A 19,167-nucleotide genomic window follows, 5' to 3' on the forward strand; every position below is an offset into this window, starting at 1 on the left:
ATCAAAACGACCGTAAAAGCAGTCAAGTGTGGATGGTAGGCCCATTAGATTGCAGTAGTGCAGAGTCAGTGATTTACTTTGTTTTACCAGGATTATATTTCCGTGATGATGTTATTGCAAAGAGCGTGACCTTGTTATAGATGGGTCATGAGACTCAAAAATAGAATTGGAAGTAGGAAATGGAAAATCTTACTGTAATGAGATGAGAATGTGAAATTAAGGGGTTCTTGTTTTTTTTAACATAGTTTCCTTTTTGTTCCAGGACTCTAATGGGCCGGATAAGAGTGAGATCTCAGAAATCAATCAAAAAATCTGTCAGTTTAACGATCGTCAGATAACCTTGTCTGGTATTCTTACTCTTCCCACAAGTGTTTACCTTACCTGCCACATTATCCTGTCATATAGGAATGCAATTCTGGATATTGTCCCAATATCATCCACATATTCTTAAAACTTTATAAATTAAAATTAAAATTGCACTAAAACATACTGGAATCACTTCAACCTTACATGTTGTGAGGGAACAAATCATTTTTAGTGTAAAACAAACAGAATCTTAAATTAGATTAAATTAAAATCAACATTATAAATAATAAAGTCTTCCTGCTCAAATAGAGGATAAATAAATGGTGTTACCTCATCTCTCTGTCGTTCTTTAGATGGGAATCCGTAGTATTTACACACATCCAGTTTAACTTTTGTGGGGGGCACATTAGTATTCAGGCTGACAGAGCTGCTAGCATAAACTGCAGACTCTTGTTTTTTTTCTGCTGGGTACCCTGGTTCAGCGCAGATTAATCATACACAGATATGGAAAATAGATAGATTAATTAAATCAATTGTGTTTGAACGGTGATGAGCAGAGGAGGGAGAGCTTTCATTATGTGAAATTACCAGACAGGCCCATAGGATTGCTCCCATCATCATAACTCCTGAATAAAACCTCTACATCATTACAGAGTCACCTTCTCTCAGTACCAAATTAAAATTGATTGTAACTGCACTGCATTGCCTTGACTTCATGTTTTAACTGGACTTTTTTCAAACACTTCCTGGTAGAACTTTTTCCTTAAAAATGAGTGCAAACGAGAGACTGTTTTTTACCTCATGATGATTTGACTCAGACTGATTAAAAGATATTACAACAGTGTGTTATCAAGGAGACGGCACGACTAACTTAACAAATATGAGGGAAGAAATGATGCAACAGAGAGGATGTTGAACAAAAGCTCCATCATTCGTTGTCTCATCAAGTTGTTTTCTCTCACTTGAATGAAATTCAGTGGAAAATAAAGGATCCGTACAAGTGAGCAGGAAAGAAGGAAGAACAGTATTTGGTCAATAATGAGGGATTCAGGAGGGAAAGTTTAAAGAGAACCAGGAAACACCACACAGTCGGCAGAGCCAACTCGAAGGGGGATTTTAATCGTAATTCAGAGGAGTGTCATCAGACATGAACGAACATGCAACAGCAGGCCAGACGTAGAAATGAGACCTGCAGATAGCAGTCAGTGTGTGTGTCTGTGTGTGTTGTCTGGCCACATAAATCCTCATGAAGATGTTTCTCACATTAACAAGCACAATTGTAAAAGCAGACCAAGTCACTGGATCACAATGAACTCTGCAGATCCTTAGGAGTGTAAAGTGTCAAACATTGTGCACATTGTTTGGGGATGTGGGACCCATTATGTGATTGTTAAAGTATTTTGGATGTGTGTCCATTTTATGTTTTACAGAAATAAGTGTTGCAAGGGTTTCAAGTTTGTGCTGGGCCAGTGCATTCCAGAAGGTAGGGAAAACATGTTTGGATGTCTGTCTTGTGTATTAGTGATTATTTTGGAATTCCCTCCTATCATGTCCCATAAGCTCTTCAGTCCTTCAACAGACTTCACTTCTCTTTCTTTTGTTTACACCTCATTGAATGTTTAACAACCCGTAACAGACGTGTTGCCTGAATTTTTTTAATTTAAAAACAAATCTGAAATGCCTCATTTATTCCTGCAGACTATGATGTGTGTACTGGCGCCCCCTGTGAGCAACAGTGTACTGACCATTTTGGTCGGGTCGTGTGCACCTGCTACCCTGGCTACCGCTACGACCGTGAGCGCCACAGAAACCGAGAGAAGCCGTACTGTTTGGGTGAGACTTTGTACAATAACACATCTATATAGTTTCTCATTGAAATCAAGAAGATGCTTTACTTTCTCAGTTTTGTAACAGGCAGGTGAGAGTGTCAGAAGCCCTCACTGTGGCTTGTACCAGTCTGTAAGAAGACACATGCACTCTTTACTGTAGATTTTAAAAAAAAAACCCTTTGTGAAAATAGTCTTTCTACCAGCAATTTTGCACAACAGGAAGTCATACTTATTTTCACAATCTCTAGCATGGATTGGTCTGGTAAAAAGTGGGCTTGGCAAAAGGCCTTAAAAAGTCCTGCTCCAGTCAGATGGAATAAACTGCAGCAGAATGTGAAATTGCATTGCTCATTTTGAATTTTTTGTTGAGTGTACTGAAGTGCAATGTGCAAGTACACTGCACTGAGTGATAAAGTGTGATAAAGATGACTGTAGATCATTTAAGGTTTAATCTGGGTTTTATTCCATGGTCATAGTTCTTTATTATTGTTAGTTTGAGTTTTCACATGATGGTGTTTTTACATTCTCTGTAATCCAAATTGACTTACCATGTATATGTGGCATAAAGGCAATGGTAACAGAAGGATTCTGTAAGATACTCTCAGGTACTGCAGGTTACTTTGTATTAATGCTCATGTTAATGGGTTTGAAATATTATATATTATAATCTAAATCATCTTTCTTTAATTTGCTTCCTATCTGCCTGTCACTGCAACATACAGACATCGACGAATGTGCAGACAAAAACATGACTGCATGTTCTCAGATCTGCATCAACTCTGTGGGGAGCTACAGGTGTGAGTGTGAGAAAGGCTATTTCCTGGAAGAAGATGGGAAAACATGCACCAAGGGGGAGAGAGGTGAGAGTAGTATTTTTACTCCGGCACTTTCTCTTTATTCAAGGGCACATCTGACTGTGATGTGGGGTACTGCAAACACAGACACCTGGTAATCATTACACATCCCAGCTTCTTGTGCATGTCAGAACAGTTTTGTCTCTCAAACATACTGCTGCCCCTGTGACTCTGGGTCTTTTCTGATTTGCTGAATGCTTTTTGAGGAAAATGTTACAAAATGTTCAGGCGATAATAAACTCTCTATTTTCCCCCCCAGATTCAGTTGCCAATGAAGCGGTCAGGGGCTGTAGATTTGCTACTTCCTCCCATGAGTTTATCTTCCATTAACTACTATAACATTTCAGGAGAAGCTGGAGAGTGAGAAGCTGGATAGTGAGAAACTATCGCGCATATAGTCATGGTCCTGCTGCTTTATAACATAGTGGGGAAAGTTGTGTCCTAACTCATTAACTCATCCATAAAATGTCTGCATTCATAGAAAGGGACCCATTCTAATGCAGAAACAAAACAAGGAGACCTGAAGAGCTCTGCGCTTTGCATGTTGTTCTTTCTCTTTACAGGATTGTGCAGCTGTATTGCTTAAAACTAATTGTTAAAGTGTGGTTTCTGAAAGAGTGGTTAGTTCTTGACACATCTTTCTGTCAAATTTTCAGATATGAAAATATGTAAAAATATTGCATTGTTTTCCCTCCAGCAGAGCCAGTAGGGAGCCATTGTTTCTAGACTCGTCTTCCTCAAGGTTCAGACACATTAACTAGACCCCCTTCAGTCTAAGCAAGAATTTAAGTGACCCGCATGAATCAGGTCTCACAAATGACAGTGTTACCGAGATATCCAGCACTGTGTAAGTCCCCTTAACAGACTGTTGGCTCATACAGTTTGCAAAAAACTGTTCAACTTTCACCAGACTTTCACTGTGTATTTTCGGTTGTTGACTTAAGATGTTACAGAAGGAGTTCAGTAATCAATCAGCTTTACAAATCACCATTAAGTTTCTCTTGGGGGGATCTCTTTAAGGCATTTTTATTATTATTACATGTTTTTTGTTTGTTTGTTTTTACATGTTTCTTTTTCTGAAAAAAACATTGTCCAGATACAATCTGTGACAGAAACATTTTCTCCCAGCAGTGCATCTCTTTGAGAAGTCTGACAATGTGATGAATGCTGGAACTTGCTCAGCCACGTGTGACGATTTCCTCCAGATTAAGACATCTGTCCTGCAGCTTAAACAGAAGGTAATGGGTCAGAAAAAAATAACAAAAATGCACATTTCTGACATTTTCTGAATTCTGTGTATGAATCCAATTTACCTGGAAGGCTACACTATTGTTTCATCTGAAATCATAAAACCGTATTCTGTCATTCTGTGGTTGACCACAGAAATGCCTCACTGAGCATTAAATACACCTTCTCGGCCGAGCTGAATGTAAATATCTGCAGAACTGCTCTGTTTCTTTATCACCACATAAATATCATGCTTATCTCCAAGGACTCCACACCTGACAGTATTTCAGAAACAACAGTTGGCAGATTTTTACGGCACTCTTGAGATTTATTGTGGCATTTTATTCCCTAATAAAAAATGTCTGAAATAACTTCCTTTACTGTAGTGGTAGATTTCTTCTGTAAGTGGGGAATTGCTGGGTAATTTGTGTGAAACTCAACAGTGGGGTTATATTTCCCTCTGTGTAATCACAGGCGTCTGAACCTATCTGAGCACGAGTCTGTCAACAGTGGCACTCAACACCCTTGACATTATTATATATTGCTTCCAGCTGTGTGGTCTTGGTGCCCCTACTCAATATGACTCCTTTTTCTAAATATAATAAATTACAAAAACAAAGTTAAAAAAACTTAATGTGGTCACTGTGTATTATTACAGTATATGAGGAAGCATACATTTCCTTTTATTCATATCACAGGGAGGTTAGAGTATGATCTTAGGATCACGGTGTGGTTCAAACACCTGTGCCCAAGGTCACAGGCTACAGTCCTGCATAATGCTCACTGATCAGCAGGTGAACTATGACCTTGCTCAGTGTGTGTGAGTCTGTGCATGTGTGTGTGGACATATGCTTCTATGTCCATGCGCATGAATTTTGATCTGTAGGCCCTTGCAGTAAAGCAAGGTCTTTGACGTGTTTCCCTCTGGGACTGTCAGATCCACATGATGTTATACAGAGATCAAAGATACATTTTCTCAAGGATGCCACTTAGCATCCAGAGCAGGAACTCTCCTGGTCTCGCTGAATAATGCAGAGGGGTTGCTTGGCCCTCCATCTGTCTGGGGTACAGCTTGTAGCGTGGTGCAGATGGAGGATCAGCTTTCATCTTAGGCAGGGCATATCCTTTTATCATAATTTTAATTCAAGTAGTGTGTAATGTAAGTAAGTAGTGTGTACCTGTCCTGATAGACAGTGCAAGACTTTATGAATCACTGCATGTAAAACCATTTCAGGAATGAAAACATTTTGCAGTTACACATTTGGATGTTTGACAAAAAGACTTTGATCCCGTGAGAGAATGTGTATTTTTGTTGGCCATGTATTTCATTTCATTTGTCATTCATCCAATTTTCGTAGTTGCCTCTCATGTTGACCTGTTAATTCTGCATCCTAATTCAAGATGGCCATGCTGTCAAACAGTGCTGATGTCCCTGAGCAGATGACCAGCGAGAAAACGCTTACGTCGTCCATATTTTTACCAGGGCCTCCAGGTCTCCCTGGACCACCAGGTAAAACACATGAAGCTAAAAATAATAAAAGAGTCAAGACTCATAAGAAACTTGCCTGCGTCCAGCAGGGATTCTGTGAAGCATTAAAGACAAAGCACAGCTGAGGCTGATTTGAAAGTCATTAGTTTTGCAGGTGTTTGGTCATAAACCAAAGTATTGCACAAGATAAAGCTTCAGCATAGTGATGGCAAAAAGTCAAAAGATCATAAAAGTTATCCCCCTCCATCACAAGAAAGACACAAATAGCTGTAACAGATTTCATTGTAGTTTATCAATTGGTTGTCAAGACATTGCATTCAGCACAACAAATGTGGTGCTTGAGGTAAATAAATGAGATCATGATAGTGATTAAGAATACATAATCTGTGCCCGGTTGTCATTAAAATGTCTCACAAAATAAGTGAAAACTATGACCTGCTGATGGCAGGAATAGTAAAAACATACTTTTTTGTGTGTGTGACCTTTTTCTGATCAGTTGTCCTTAGTTCACTGATATCAGTTTGCATCCTTTTAGGAGATCCAGGATCAGCAGGCCCTCCAGGACTTACTGGACTGATGGGACCTGCTGGGCCTCCAGGTCCCAGGGGTTTGATGGGACCCATTGGACCCACGCCTGACCTGTCCCACATCAAACGAGGCCCTCGAGGACCTGTGGTCAGTTAGTATACCTTTTCTTCCAGTTAATATAAACCAGTGTGTTTCAATCAAATCTGGCACACAGTTCATACTGCATTTTGTAATTAATATTTTCCTCATATATAGAACGATAGGCTTCTGAATCAGCAAGTAAGAATGTGTGTGTTCGGACTGCGATCTTCCCTGCTCTGAGTAATGCTTGGATACAGTACATAATTCTCTGACGTACATCTTTGCCTTTGTTTCCTGTTGGTTCAGTGCCACACTTCTGCTTTGTGTTAGAGCGCAGGATGACTTAATTAATCTGGATGACGGCACTGAATGCCTAAGTCTATGTTGCATTTTGTGTTGGATTCCAGTGTTAACTTAACAACATTTTTCCAAAAATATAGTTGTAATGTCAATTTTATCTACAAATCACTGATTTAAGTAAGGGAAAAATCCCCCAAAAACCCTTTTAGAGGGGGAAAAAAGGATAAAAACTCATCAAGAGGGGATTAATCCTTCTGCCAGGACGTCAGACATGCAATAGATGTCACGTGTACAGAGCAACAGAATATATAGGTTACAATGACAAAAATTTCATTGACACGGCCCAGGAGAGCTGTGATTGATTTATTCAGAGAGCAACCTTAGAGAAACCCACACTTTCGCAGGGGGAAAAAGGATGATACATGTTCGCAGCAATAACACCAGAGAAGTCCGAATCCGTTTACAGCTTATGTTGTTTTCTTTGGCTCACTGTGTCTTTGTGCAGTGCTCAGTCTTGCCTGCGAGTGTGAACTCTCCGTGTAAAAGTGTGGGCTCTGAATCAAGAATGTGCAGGATGTGGCCAGAGACATATTTCTAGTTTATAAAGCTTCAGTATTTATGCAATCTCATTATTGATAAATCAGACCGCCAACACTCACCATCAGTCATAACACGAGCTGCATGATGCCAAACCCAGAGGTCTGGGACATTGTTTTTACAGTAAAAAGTGATCTACTGCTTTTTGTGTGTGACAGTTGGATGTATGTTCTTATTGACAGCTCTTTATATTTACGACTTGTTAATCCATTTAATCAGTGCACATGTCGGTGAGGGACTTGTCTCTCTCCACACACATAAACCTGATTAGATTCTGAGCACAGCTATGAGGTTTGGCCACCAAGTCACATGTGTTCGACTGCGTGTCAGGGTTTCAGAGATGATGAATGCGGTATAGTGTGTGAATCACAGGCTTGGTACTGATCTGGATATTGGCCCAACGTTCTATACAACGTCTTCACACCTCTTTAATGGTGATTTTCCCAGGAAAGAGATCAAAGCACTCTCTGCCATCGAGCTGATGTCACTCTGAAATGGCCTGGAGGCAGACGTGAGGTTAATCTCGGATGATCATTGTTGTTGGAACAGGACGAAGATTTCTGTTTTGAATTTGAAAAGATTCTGAATACATTGATTTTCCAATCAATGGAGCGTCAAAGCCATAATGTACAGGTTTTGATTTAAGAAATAAACAATGCAAAAATAATCCCTCTGATTAATAATTTCTGACCCATGAGTTGTTTGAGGTTGTGTCTCCGTCTGCAGAGATCCTGCCCTGTGCCTGTGTTTTATCATTTCTTGGTATTTTGCTGTGATCAGGATGTTTCGTAGCCCCAAGTCAATAACAGCATGAGGTCTTGACTTTATAAAAAACATTACAACCAGCTCACATCACTGTCATGTCTCGGTGAGCTGCAGGTGTTGGTTGAACTACACACACTCAGAACAGAGAGGTTAACAGCAGACGGGAAGAAGCCTGTACTGCTGAAATCACACAAAATCCAGCAGTGCTGCACCTGCCTGCAGGCACCATGAAAAAATCAGAAAATAACATTTTATTTCTCTGATTCACTGCTTTGTTCACGCTAATGCCGCTCCCTCATTTCATTGAATGTGTAGCTAACTTGACCACACCTGCTGGTTCAGTCTAACAGAGCCAGGGAGGAGAAGGGTCCAATTATGGATGATTTGTGTCCAGCAAGTGACAGTGGCAGTGTATTAATCACATTTCTGTTTGGATGCAGGCTGGGATACATATAGATCCCATGTACATTTACATTTATGGGCATTGTCATTTCCAGTCCTGTTGACTTGTGTGTCTTTGGCATGTGAAAGGAATCTGACATAAAAATGTAAACATGATTCAATCAGATAGGAAATTAAGATGTTTTTCTCATTTAACAGGGGCCTCCAGGAGCACCAGGAAAAGACGGCTTAAAGGTGAGGGCAGATGTGGTTTTGTCACCTAATCCGGTTTTACACATAACTTTATAACAACAGGCATCTGTTCTGGTGAAGAGTGCAGAACAGACGTCCATCCAGCGCACTGCGCCTCAGGCTGAGGAGTCACTCTTGTTGGCAGCTCAGTTTGACTCTCGGCTCACTCATCAGGACCTCTCTCAAAAGAAAGATAACAGAGTTGAAAAGTACCAACAAGATACATTTAACTCACCTGCCAACGCCATGTCTGTCAAGAGATATTTCTCAACAGCTAAACTGTTTCTCAACTTCACCAGATTTATACAGGGTAAAAAACCACAAGGCAAGTCCCAGGGTTCTTGTGAATCCTCAGCCTGGCAGATGATATGATCAATGCAAGCTGCTACAGGTTGAGAGAGGAAAATCAATGGGCTAAACAGCAGTATCAAAGACCAAATGAGCATGATTTGGTGGAATAGCTTCTCAATATAACCACATTCAGAGTATTGTATTCTGGTGTCTGTGCAGGCATGTTTAGGTTCAGATAATTACCAATGGTACAAGATCTTGAGCCAAACATGGTCAATTTTGTGGTTACATAGTGAGACGTGAGATTACACAATCAGATGATCTCTGTTCCTTTAGAGTGATATAACCTCACCTCATTTCACCCACCTGCAAAGACGTGTCTCCTGTAAACTGAGTCAGAAAGGAGCCAAGGCCGACAGCTAGTCGGTTGAAGTGGCAGCACAGTAACGTCTGTCTGACCGCCAGTGTGAACATACCTCCAGGCTACTGCAAGGTAGCAACCGTCTTTCAAAAGGATAACTGGAGTGTTTCATCTTTGCTGTGCCTCCATGGGAAAGCCTAAGGCGACGTGTTAAAAAAGAGGCTCCAGCAGATGGTTAAGCCTCAGATTAAGGAGGCATAATGCAGATTTCACCCTGGTTACAGTGAGATTTGTGTTTGCATTTTTCACATTTCCTTTGTATTAAACCAGATTTGCTCACGCCTTCTGTCCCATTTTATAATATTCCTGAAAGGATGATCAAAGAGCAGCTGTGGTCATAAAAAATGTCATCTTCAGTGTTTGCAGATGTTGTTGTTTTGGCCATCAGATGCGTGCAGTCTGCTTCGGAGCAGTTGTGAATGAGTTTCCTCTCATTCAGGTGGGGAGTAGACTCTTGACTCAAACTGAGAAGTTAACTGTTAAATGACGATAAAATATGAATATCATGTGAGAGTGTGTCAACAGTGGGGGTTCAAGGAAGAGCTACAAAATGTCAACATTGTGCTGATTTGACAGTAGATTGTTTAGTGAGTGTGTTGTGGCTAAAGCTCTGTGATCAATCAGGATATCAGAGGAATCTGGGATTTTCAACCTGTGGCTTGTTATGGCTGACTTTTTAACAGGGATGTACTTGATAGTTTGAAGTTTCATTTATAACTTCAAACTTCAAACTTTTTTCAAATTCTAAATGTGAATTTTGTTCAGTTACACTGGAAAATGAATGTCATCACTTATGTCATAACCAAATGTTCTGCTTCAATCCACATTCTGTGGCATATATTATAAAAAATATATATTTTCCTTTGTGGGCAAAATCTTTCTTGTATTGACAGGGTGGTCTAGCAGCAGTCTAACATCACCATAGATTACATTTATACAACCACAATGACAAAATGATCATGTTGTGTATCTGCATTCACTTCACGCTTGGAGCTCCATCAAGATGTCATCACTCTTCTTACCAACGACGACCGTAAAGATGTCAAAGAAATCAGAAGTTTGGGAGCATTTCGAGATCGCTTGTCATGAATCACTGTATTCAGTTGTTTGTTTGTTTTTTAAGGTTGGCGACATCATAAATTATGGCGACAGACATTTGAAGCAGAACAGAACCTTTGAATGTTTATTTTAGAGCATGACTTTTTGGTGGTTATGTTGTTCTTTGTCCTGTTCTTTGGTCGATATTGATTGAATGAGCAGTCATCAGAGTCACTCTGACTAAGAGAAGTGTGAGGTGTAAAAACTGAGGTCTGGCGCTTGGATCTCGTTATACCCATAACACTGTTTGCTTAGCTTGTGGATCTCGTATGGAACAACTTAGGTGCATCTGCTTTATTATTATTGACACAGCACGTTGGCATTCTTTCAGTACAGCTGGGATGTTTGTGTGGATAGATCGGAGGGTGATGGTAATCTGTCTCTGAGAGTTACAAATCCAAACCATCTGCCAAAACACTCACAGCCCCGGTGTGACCCTGAGCCTGGCTAACAACCACAGTTGTCAGGTCGATGTATGTGTGTGAGTGTGTGCGTGCATGTGCTACTGCAGGTCAACAGGCTGACATGATACTTCACACGTTATCCTACATGTACGGTATGTTAACTGTTATATGAACAGCACAAACTTTTCATACCATTCACAAACGCAGGGCAGTTTCAGGAACAATTTGGGAAATACACCTTTCCCAGGAGTCAAGTTTGCCATATTGTTTCTTATCTGATGCGTGACGCATCTTTCTATTGTTTCCTGTTTTGTGGCACATCTCCATTGTGCCACAAAACAGGAAACATCAGAAAGCAACATGGAGGCCGGTGATAATGTTGCGGCTTGTCAATATCTTTCACTTCTGTCTTTCTTTGAAAACTCAATGCAAACTCAAAAATGTGCATATTAACACAGATGTTTCTGTCACTGACAATCGGAGGCATTAAACCCACAAACTAATGCTTATTTTATCTATTCCCATCAAGACAAAAGCCAAATGTTAGTGGGTGTGAGTGGAGTTTCTTGTCAAGTGTAAAAGGGAATTCTTTTGCTCTCTCTCTGAAAATGTGTGTGATACAACTTCAGGGATTGAGGTAGCATAGCTTAGCATAAACACAGAATGAAAGGCTTAATATATGCCAGCAACACTACAGCTCTCTTATTACATGTTTGTTTCATTTGAAATAAAAGCGACATGTTTCATGGGGCATTACATCTTAGAACTATTTGTAGTGACTGCAATGTGTTAATTAGTTAGCCTGAGCTGTGCAGGTGGGTGTGTTTTTCAACTTTAGCGAGAACCAAGCCAGCTGTTTCTCCCCCTGCTTCCAGTCTTTTTGCTAAAATAAGATTTTCACCTTCCAGCTGTAGCACCGTACATGATGCATTGATATGAAATTGTGGTATCAATTTTCTCATCTAACTCTGAGTAGGAAAGTGAATACGTTCTCCCAACTGTCAAAATCTATTTTCCAAAAATGTCAAACTATTCTTTTAACTAAGTAAGACAAGAATACACCATCAAACATTTTTTTTAATCATTATTATTTGCTCGCCATTTGTGGTCACACTCCTCCTGATCTCACTTCTCTCTCTTGTCCTCTGGCTCTTTAAAACTGGATCATTATGAATTCTTCTTGTGCTTCTTCCCCCACTGTAAGTCATCTAAGCTAAATATTTGTTTTGTTTCCTCAGGGGGACAGAGGAGCTCCTGGGCTCGTCGGACCACCAGTAAGAGTCTGGCTATCTATTATTGATGCCACACTGTTGTAACTTGTTGCCATAAGACAGGACAATACAGTTGAACTAAAGCATCACAGAGAAACAGACCACTGTGGACTCTGAACATTAGAGGACACAGTTAATGATACTGTCAAGCTCAAAGTAAATAGTATCCAGTACAGAATAAGTCTTGTCCTCTTAGATAAACACTGATGAAGCTAACATTAACAAACCATTAGCAACAGCTCAGTAGCCACTGATCAGCTGAGTTTCTGTTGGGATAATCTCCTCTGTGGCTCTTGTGTAAATATAGAGAAATTAATCCTTTTCAAAAAATGCACTGTTTCTTTAAAAAAGAGAATAACTTTAATTGTATGTCCGCAAATAATATGTAAAATATAAACTAAATACTTGTGAAATAATTTGTTTTTGTTGTGCTCGACCCTCTCAGGGCCCTCCAGGCTCCTTCGACTTTCTGCTCCTTCTGATGGCAGACATCCGTAACGACATCGCCGACCTGCAGAGCAAGGTGTACGGTCGGCCCATGCACTCGCCGGGAGAGGACTTTCCTTCAGTCCCTGACAGCTGGAGGGACAATCAGGACGATGTGGACACGGGCTCAGGCGAGGAGTACAAGGAAGCTCCACCTCGAACAGGCGGAGGGTCAAAGAGGAACAGGAAGAGGAAACCAGCACGCGAGAGAACAGACTTTGACTGGAATATTTAAAGAGTTTAAAAAGTGGATGTAAATATTGAAGTGGTTTGCTTTTTTTATTTAACTGTGTTTAAACAGAATGTACTGTATGCCTTTTCATCACAGATGTTTATTTTTGTATGATATATGAGAGTTTGTGGGAATATTTTTTAACAAAATGAGCAGACTGTGCAAATGCATGTTTTTTTTAATATCTATTTTCAGAAGCATATGGTTCCTTCACAGCACATTAAACACGTCTCTCATGAAAGTTCTCAGTTTTCAGCTCATTACTTTATGAGAGTAAATGATTCTTTTTCACACCCTGTCATTACATTTTTTTTAAACATTAAATTTCAAAGAATACCCATTAAATGTTAGCCTGGTATAATCAATCATCAGGATATGGAGAGAATAGACTGAATGAAAACTGGCAGTATTGTCCACTGCAAAGCTGGATATAGTCAACAGTGGCCTCGTTCGACAGTAAAGTCCTGGAGGACAAAATAATGATGCCGAACAGTAACTGCAAAATCTGTCTCATATTTAAACAGAGACAGACATTTGATTTTAAACTCGGGGGAACAGTCATCTCCTCCACCCTGTGCACTCAGCTGTTGGATGGATATTAAGATGATAGTTGGCTGATCCACCAGAGGGAGACCTTCTCTAAGAAAAGAGAAGTGCTTTCAAAATATGGCAACATCAGTAGGAGAAGATGCCTCGATTTAAACCTAAACTCCTGAAGTCATGGCTGGAAGAGACTGAACGTTCCTGACCTCTGAGGTGAGAGTGAAGTCGTAAACTTTTGTTACATCACAGGCTTTTGTTTACCCTTGTCTTTAGCACACATAAATTATATTTATCTGATGTTTTACTTTATTTGGATAAAGAGGAGTCGCAGATATAATCCCAGGAGTTTAACCAAAACAAGGGGGTGTCATTTTTTTATTCTCATGAATAATGAGACCATGCAATAAACCTTCAGTCCCATTCAGCACTGGTCTTTCATGTTACTGGCTTTCCAAGGACGTAAAGAAACACAACAGAATGAAGAGTATAACAACTTTCAAGTAAGTATGTAAGAACTTTTACATTACAAATTATGTCACGTCATCAGTGTTGCAAAAGGTCAAACACAAAAAACAAAATGTTAAAATATGATTTTGGTAAAAGTGAAAGTCACACATAAATAGTACTTGAGTAAATTAAATGTGCTCAACTATTAAAAGATATTTGGCAAATTATTCATGTACTTAAGCATCAATAGTACAAGTAAAAGTACATTATTCAGACATGTTGTGTCTTTGTTCCCTCAGAATGAGCCTTGCGTATCTCCAGAAGGAGCTGGTCATCTTCCACCGAGTTCACCATGTGGCACCGCCGTGTTTCTACGGCAGCCCAGAACAGACAAACTAAACACAAGGTAGGTTCTCCTGCACACATAGACTGGGAAGAGTGTCAAGATGCCACTAAATCATACACACATGAACTTTAATGATTAAACCAGGATAGATAGATAGATAGATAGATAGATAGATAGATAGATAGATAGATAGATAGATAGATAGATAGATAGATAGACAGATAGATAGACAGATAGATAGATAGACAGATAGATAGATAGAATGGTATTCCTACTTTTACTTGAGTGAAGGATCTTAATACACTACCAAGTCATTCAGTAGCCCTCCATAGCCACTAGGTGTCAGTCACATACAGTCAGTACTGTGTGTTACCACCCTGTGAATGGTGCACAGCTCAGTGTTCAGTGAACCCATTAAACTGTGCAGTGTAGTTCACACAGGAGCACATGAAAATCATCAGAACACAACAATGAATAAATCTTTGTGGAGGGGTTCACCCGCCGTGGCTAATCAGCATTTTCTTGTTTATCTTCAGACTCAGTAACTAGAAATTGGTGTTTTTTTTTACACAACTAAACTTTACATCTTCCTCCTCTAAGATGTTTTACAACATGGTGGCAGCCACAGCGGATGGCATTAAATTGAAAAGACACACTTGGCGTGTCTCTGGCCTGAGTGATTATTTGTGACATTGTGTTCCCTGGAGGCAACACAATCATCTTCATCAACTTATTTACACATTTTTGGAACACCACACAACGATTGCATCACCGTGATCACTGTGATATCATCTTCATTTCATCGGCGATGTGAACAAAAAACAGATTCGTTGTTGTCCAGATGCCACCTTCACTGAGCACGACGTCACTGTTTCCAGAGAACAGTACATGCCATGATTTGCATTTGATTAAAAGAGCGGCCGAAATGAAAGTCCTGTCCTGTGCACATCCTTTTGACAAGCTCGGGTCGTCTCATCCTGGAAAAGATGGGGAGGGCAGGGGGGGGACTTGGCAATACATTTCTCCAAAATCCCTTCTGGAAGTAATTAATCACCATCAATCAACGGGCGAGCCTTAAAAGATTTTCAAATATTTGCTGAAGTGCCCCCTTGTTCCTAATTATATCTCCCTGCTTGTCCCCCCTCATTATTTAGAACCACCCACAAAAAGATGCGACGCTGAATGGGAACCGGCTCCCGTCCAGAGAAAATGTTTAATAGCAAATGAATGAGTGAGTTACTGTGCTGCCATGAAAGGCCTTAATGAGGTAATTTTATTAGCAGCGGCTGCCCAGAACTGTTGGAGGGAAACAAACAGAGAGCGGCAGCATAGAGAAAATTAGTGTTACCCAATTCATTAATTAATGCATTAGTGTGGGCAGCAAATTAACTGCCCCAAAAATCCCCCATTCAGAGAAAGATTACCGGGGAAAAAAATACATTGTTGCCCCCCTGACGTAATTACAAGACAGTGCAAATTCAATTCTAATGAGGCGAAAGGCACCCCCTTAACATGCATCCCCTCCAAAAGGGCTCGCTCTTGTCGGATCCTAAGTTTAAGGAAGTATTGAGAGTTGAAGGAGACAATAATGAGAGATCGGCCTTGTCCCCCGAGTGCTTTATGCGCTGCACACAGGTAGAGGAGGATTGAATGGCTCTCTTTCTGGGACTCCTGGGGGGCCTGTCTTCCCAGCACAGCAACACTTGGCCCTGAGAATAAGGGCCCCGCTGAGGAGCCTGCCGAGTGAATGGACCTGCGCTGCAGCGGGTCACGCTGAATGGTCAATTATTACAAACTATGTTGTGCCGGTCCCCGGAGCTGCACACATGTACACAAACACGAGCGCGCACACACACCTATCCACACACACACAAAAGCAGCGCACGTAGACGAGCCCTCACCCTTCCACCTCTCCCTCTCATTGAGTTATCTTTACTCAGGCTTTGTCTCCCCTAATTGGAGCTGATGAGGGACTAATTGGTAGCTTTTTTACAACACCCAGTACTTAAGCAATGGCAAGCCGAGGGAGGCAGCATGAGCGGAGTTAATGAGAGGCTTTGCACAAATAAAAGCTTTAAAATGGGCCTGTTTCACAGAATGGGGAGAAAAGGAAAGTTGAGAATATCTTTTGTGTGCTCCACATCTTTCACTTATGTGCAGGTATCTGAAAAGAAGAGGGAGTGGTTGGAGGGCACACAGTGGCTGCCGAAACGTTGAGCACTTGTGCGCATAAAGGGATCCGTTCTGTATTGTTTGGTGCCCATCGTTTAGTGTGTCTGTTAATAATGAGAGAGGGCCGCTCTTCAAATGAATGTGGCAAAGTCCTCAGTGGACAATAAGTGCCCTCTCTTACCCCCGGACCACACTGGACTGTGTTGAAGCAATCTGGAATAAAGGTTTAGTCCTCCTGCATTGTCGAGGGCGAGTATGTGGCCCTACATGAGCAGAACTGAGCCAACAAATAATACAGCAGCAGAGCCACACAGCTCTGATGTGGAGCCACCATTAAATCTCTGTAGATTGTTGTTTGAAATCAGATGATAACTGGGGGCTCGTGTAGCTCCTGTGGGATGCTGAAAGCTATAAACGTTTGAACTTTTTAGACTAATTTAAAGGTTAGAATCACGCTCCTCTCTAGGCTCTATAGGACCAGTTTGGGATTTGAATCATGGTGGCAATCTTAAAGGATAAGTTCAGTCATTATGTACTCACCCTGGTGTTGATGGAAAAGTTTAGTGAGGTTTTGTAAAACATAAAAAGATTCTGGAGCATAACAGTAAAACAGCGTTACAGCATTTTCCTAAGCAACTGAAGTGGATGGAGATTTGCTTTAAAACTTACATTTCTATCCTTTTTAAAAACAAGTCCCCATCTACATCTACAGTTGTTCGGGAGAATGCTGCAGCTCTGTTTTATGTGTTTGTGAAGCTCCAGACATTTTTTTGTGGACTTTGAAACTTCACCTATGGTGGCGAGAAGATATTGACAGAATTTTAATTTGGGGGGAATTTATCCTTTAAACATGTAGGTTACAAACCTACAGTCCAAGTTTGGGGGTTCATGCAAGGAAAAAAAAATAAGATAAAGAAACAGCTCTGTACAAGACTCTGGTAAGCCTGAGATCCCAAATTCATTTGAAAAGACGTTATTTACACCCTTGACACCTCAACAAGCTCAGGCACGCACTTCAGGTGAGGCAAGCTCTTTTAGCTCAGCAGCAACAGTGAAGAAAAGCTGTGAACAACGTATTCTCAAATCAATTTGGGATCTCAGGCTTTCTGGAGCGCGAACCTTCAAACTTTTAAAAGTTTAAGCCTCTCAGTTGTGCTAATTTGCTGCTTTTAACTGTTTCCAGAGACTTGGATTACATCAGACCAGATGGAGCCATTTTACGTGTTTAAATGTTATGTTACACTGTTTTGCTGCGAAGCTCCAGAAATGCTGTGTGGGTGTGTGTGAAACTCCACCTGACTCTCCTCCTGACGGTGACTAGATAATGACTGAATACTAATTCTGGGATGAACTTATCCTTTAAGAGCACAGCGGGCTGAACCACAGGACATTTCCTTTAGCATGCTGTCATCTCAGCAGACGTCCGGTTCATGTGATAACGGGCTGCTTTGTGCTTTTCAGGTATGAATAAACACCATGAGGCAGCGGGCTTCATTTAATCACCGCGGTGTCACAGCAGGAGGTGACGAGCCACTCTCCCTTTCCCCCTAATGCGACATGGGTAATACAAACATCTTTAGAGGCTCCCCCGTGCACAACACAACTGCTCTTTGTTTTATGTGATTAGGCCAGTTCAGGATCTAGAAACCAACCAAATGACGGACGGAGCAAGTTGGGCTGAGGTCGAAAATGTTAAGATGTGAGGGTCATTGTGGTCGAAACTTTGAAAAAAAAGACAAAATTATCAACTGAATCAAACTGCTTTGAGTTTTGATTGATACGTCGGAGCAGTGTTTAATTCAAACATCAACGCTTCAGCCTCACTTCCCAGATACGTTTCCTACAGCATCGTATAATTCACTGGCCAAATATTTGTGCTGACTCATGTGATAGGCCATTCACAGTCTCAGTGACCCATTAACATCCTACAGGTTCCCATTGTATGGCCCTAAATGGATCCATTAGCATTGCCTTTGTTATTTAAATCCTACATTTCCTGACAAAGAGTGTGGTTTAACTCTCTAATGAGGACTTCCTCAGACAAAAGGGACCGAGGCCTCTATTTTTCCCTCTGCTCTCTAAATCCACTGCCAACCTGTGAGATTTAACGAGTATGAATGTTAGCATCTGCTGTCATTTATAATTTAAAGTACTTCACTTTGAATCTCTAGTTTTTTGTTTGTTTTTTTTTCTGATGTTCTCGATGATATAACACTTCATTATCTGATATATTCTGTATATTCTTCACGAGCCATCCTGGTTCTTCCCATAGAGATCAAGAGTAATCTTTTTCTAATGTTGTATTTGAGATGAAAGATGAGTCTGTGTGTTCACCTGTTGCCCTGAAAAAAACACTTCATGGAACCAGTACAAACATTGTACTTTGCCTCCATTACATTTATTTGACAACTTTAGTTACTTGTTGCTGCATCAGAGCCAAAGCCGTGCATCTACACATGTCCACATTTCAAACACACTGATTTTAATGATCAGAGAAATGTTGAAATATCAGATCTGATGATTGTCCAGGTGGATCCTCATTACTTTTCATACTTAAATGCATTAAATATCAGATACTTTTAGGCTGTAATATTCAATTGGGCGACTTTTACTTTTACCAAATTGATATTTTAATACATTAAATATCTGTAGTTTTGCTCAAGTATGACTTCAAGGTACTTTTTACAACACTGGTTTTATTTATATTCGTATGTGTTGCATCAGAATCAGAATCAGAATCAGAAAAAGCTTTATTGCCAAGTACGATGTTACACATACGAGGAATTTGTTGTGGTGATATTGGTGCATGCATCAAATAACTATTAAGTGAAAATATAACAAATTAAC

The 19,167-nt window shown here is 40.5% G+C and overlaps 1 protein-coding gene and 1 long non-coding RNA gene across 3 annotated transcripts in view; both read left to right on the forward strand.

The window, feature by feature from the left end:
• ccbe1 (collagen and calcium binding EGF domains 1) overlaps positions 1 to 13,056 on the forward strand; it is a 34,858-nt gene extending 21,802 nt beyond the window's left edge. The window contains exons 3-11 of one of the 2 annotated variants that reach the window (XM_037117762.1): positions 1,737 to 1,789; positions 2,005 to 2,139; positions 2,858 to 2,995; positions 4,118 to 4,227; positions 5,618 to 5,726; positions 6,241 to 6,380; positions 8,577 to 8,612; positions 12,062 to 12,097; positions 12,540 to 13,056. In XM_037117762.1, the coding sequence (XP_036973657.1) occupies positions 1,737 to 1,789; positions 2,005 to 2,139; positions 2,858 to 2,995; positions 4,118 to 4,227; positions 5,618 to 5,726; positions 6,241 to 6,380; positions 8,577 to 8,612; positions 12,062 to 12,097; positions 12,540 to 12,815 (1,033 nt within the window). In that variant the 3' untranslated portion in view covers positions 12,816 to 13,056. The remainder of the gene's footprint in view (positions 1 to 1,736; positions 1,790 to 2,004; positions 2,140 to 2,857; positions 2,996 to 4,117; positions 4,228 to 5,617; positions 5,727 to 6,240; positions 6,381 to 8,576; positions 8,613 to 12,061; positions 12,098 to 12,539) is intronic. The other variant, XM_037117763.1, reaches the window with a different exon arrangement.
• Positions 13,057 to 13,510: 454 nt separating this feature from the next.
• Positions 13,511 to 19,113, forward strand: LOC119030307. The gene is made up of 4 exons (XR_005078232.1): positions 13,511 to 13,568; positions 13,771 to 13,855; positions 14,102 to 14,208; positions 17,782 to 19,113. It is a non-coding gene; the product is annotated as an uncharacterized LOC119030307 (long non-coding RNA).
• The last annotated feature ends 54 nt before the right edge of the window (positions 19,114 to 19,167 follow it).

The sequence above is a fragment of the Acanthopagrus latus genome, chromosome 12 (genome assembly GCF_904848185.1).
Source record: "Acanthopagrus latus isolate v.2019 chromosome 12, fAcaLat1.1, whole genome shotgun sequence".
In the NCBI taxonomy this organism is placed as follows: Eukaryota; Metazoa; Chordata; class Actinopteri; order Spariformes; family Sparidae; genus Acanthopagrus; species Acanthopagrus latus.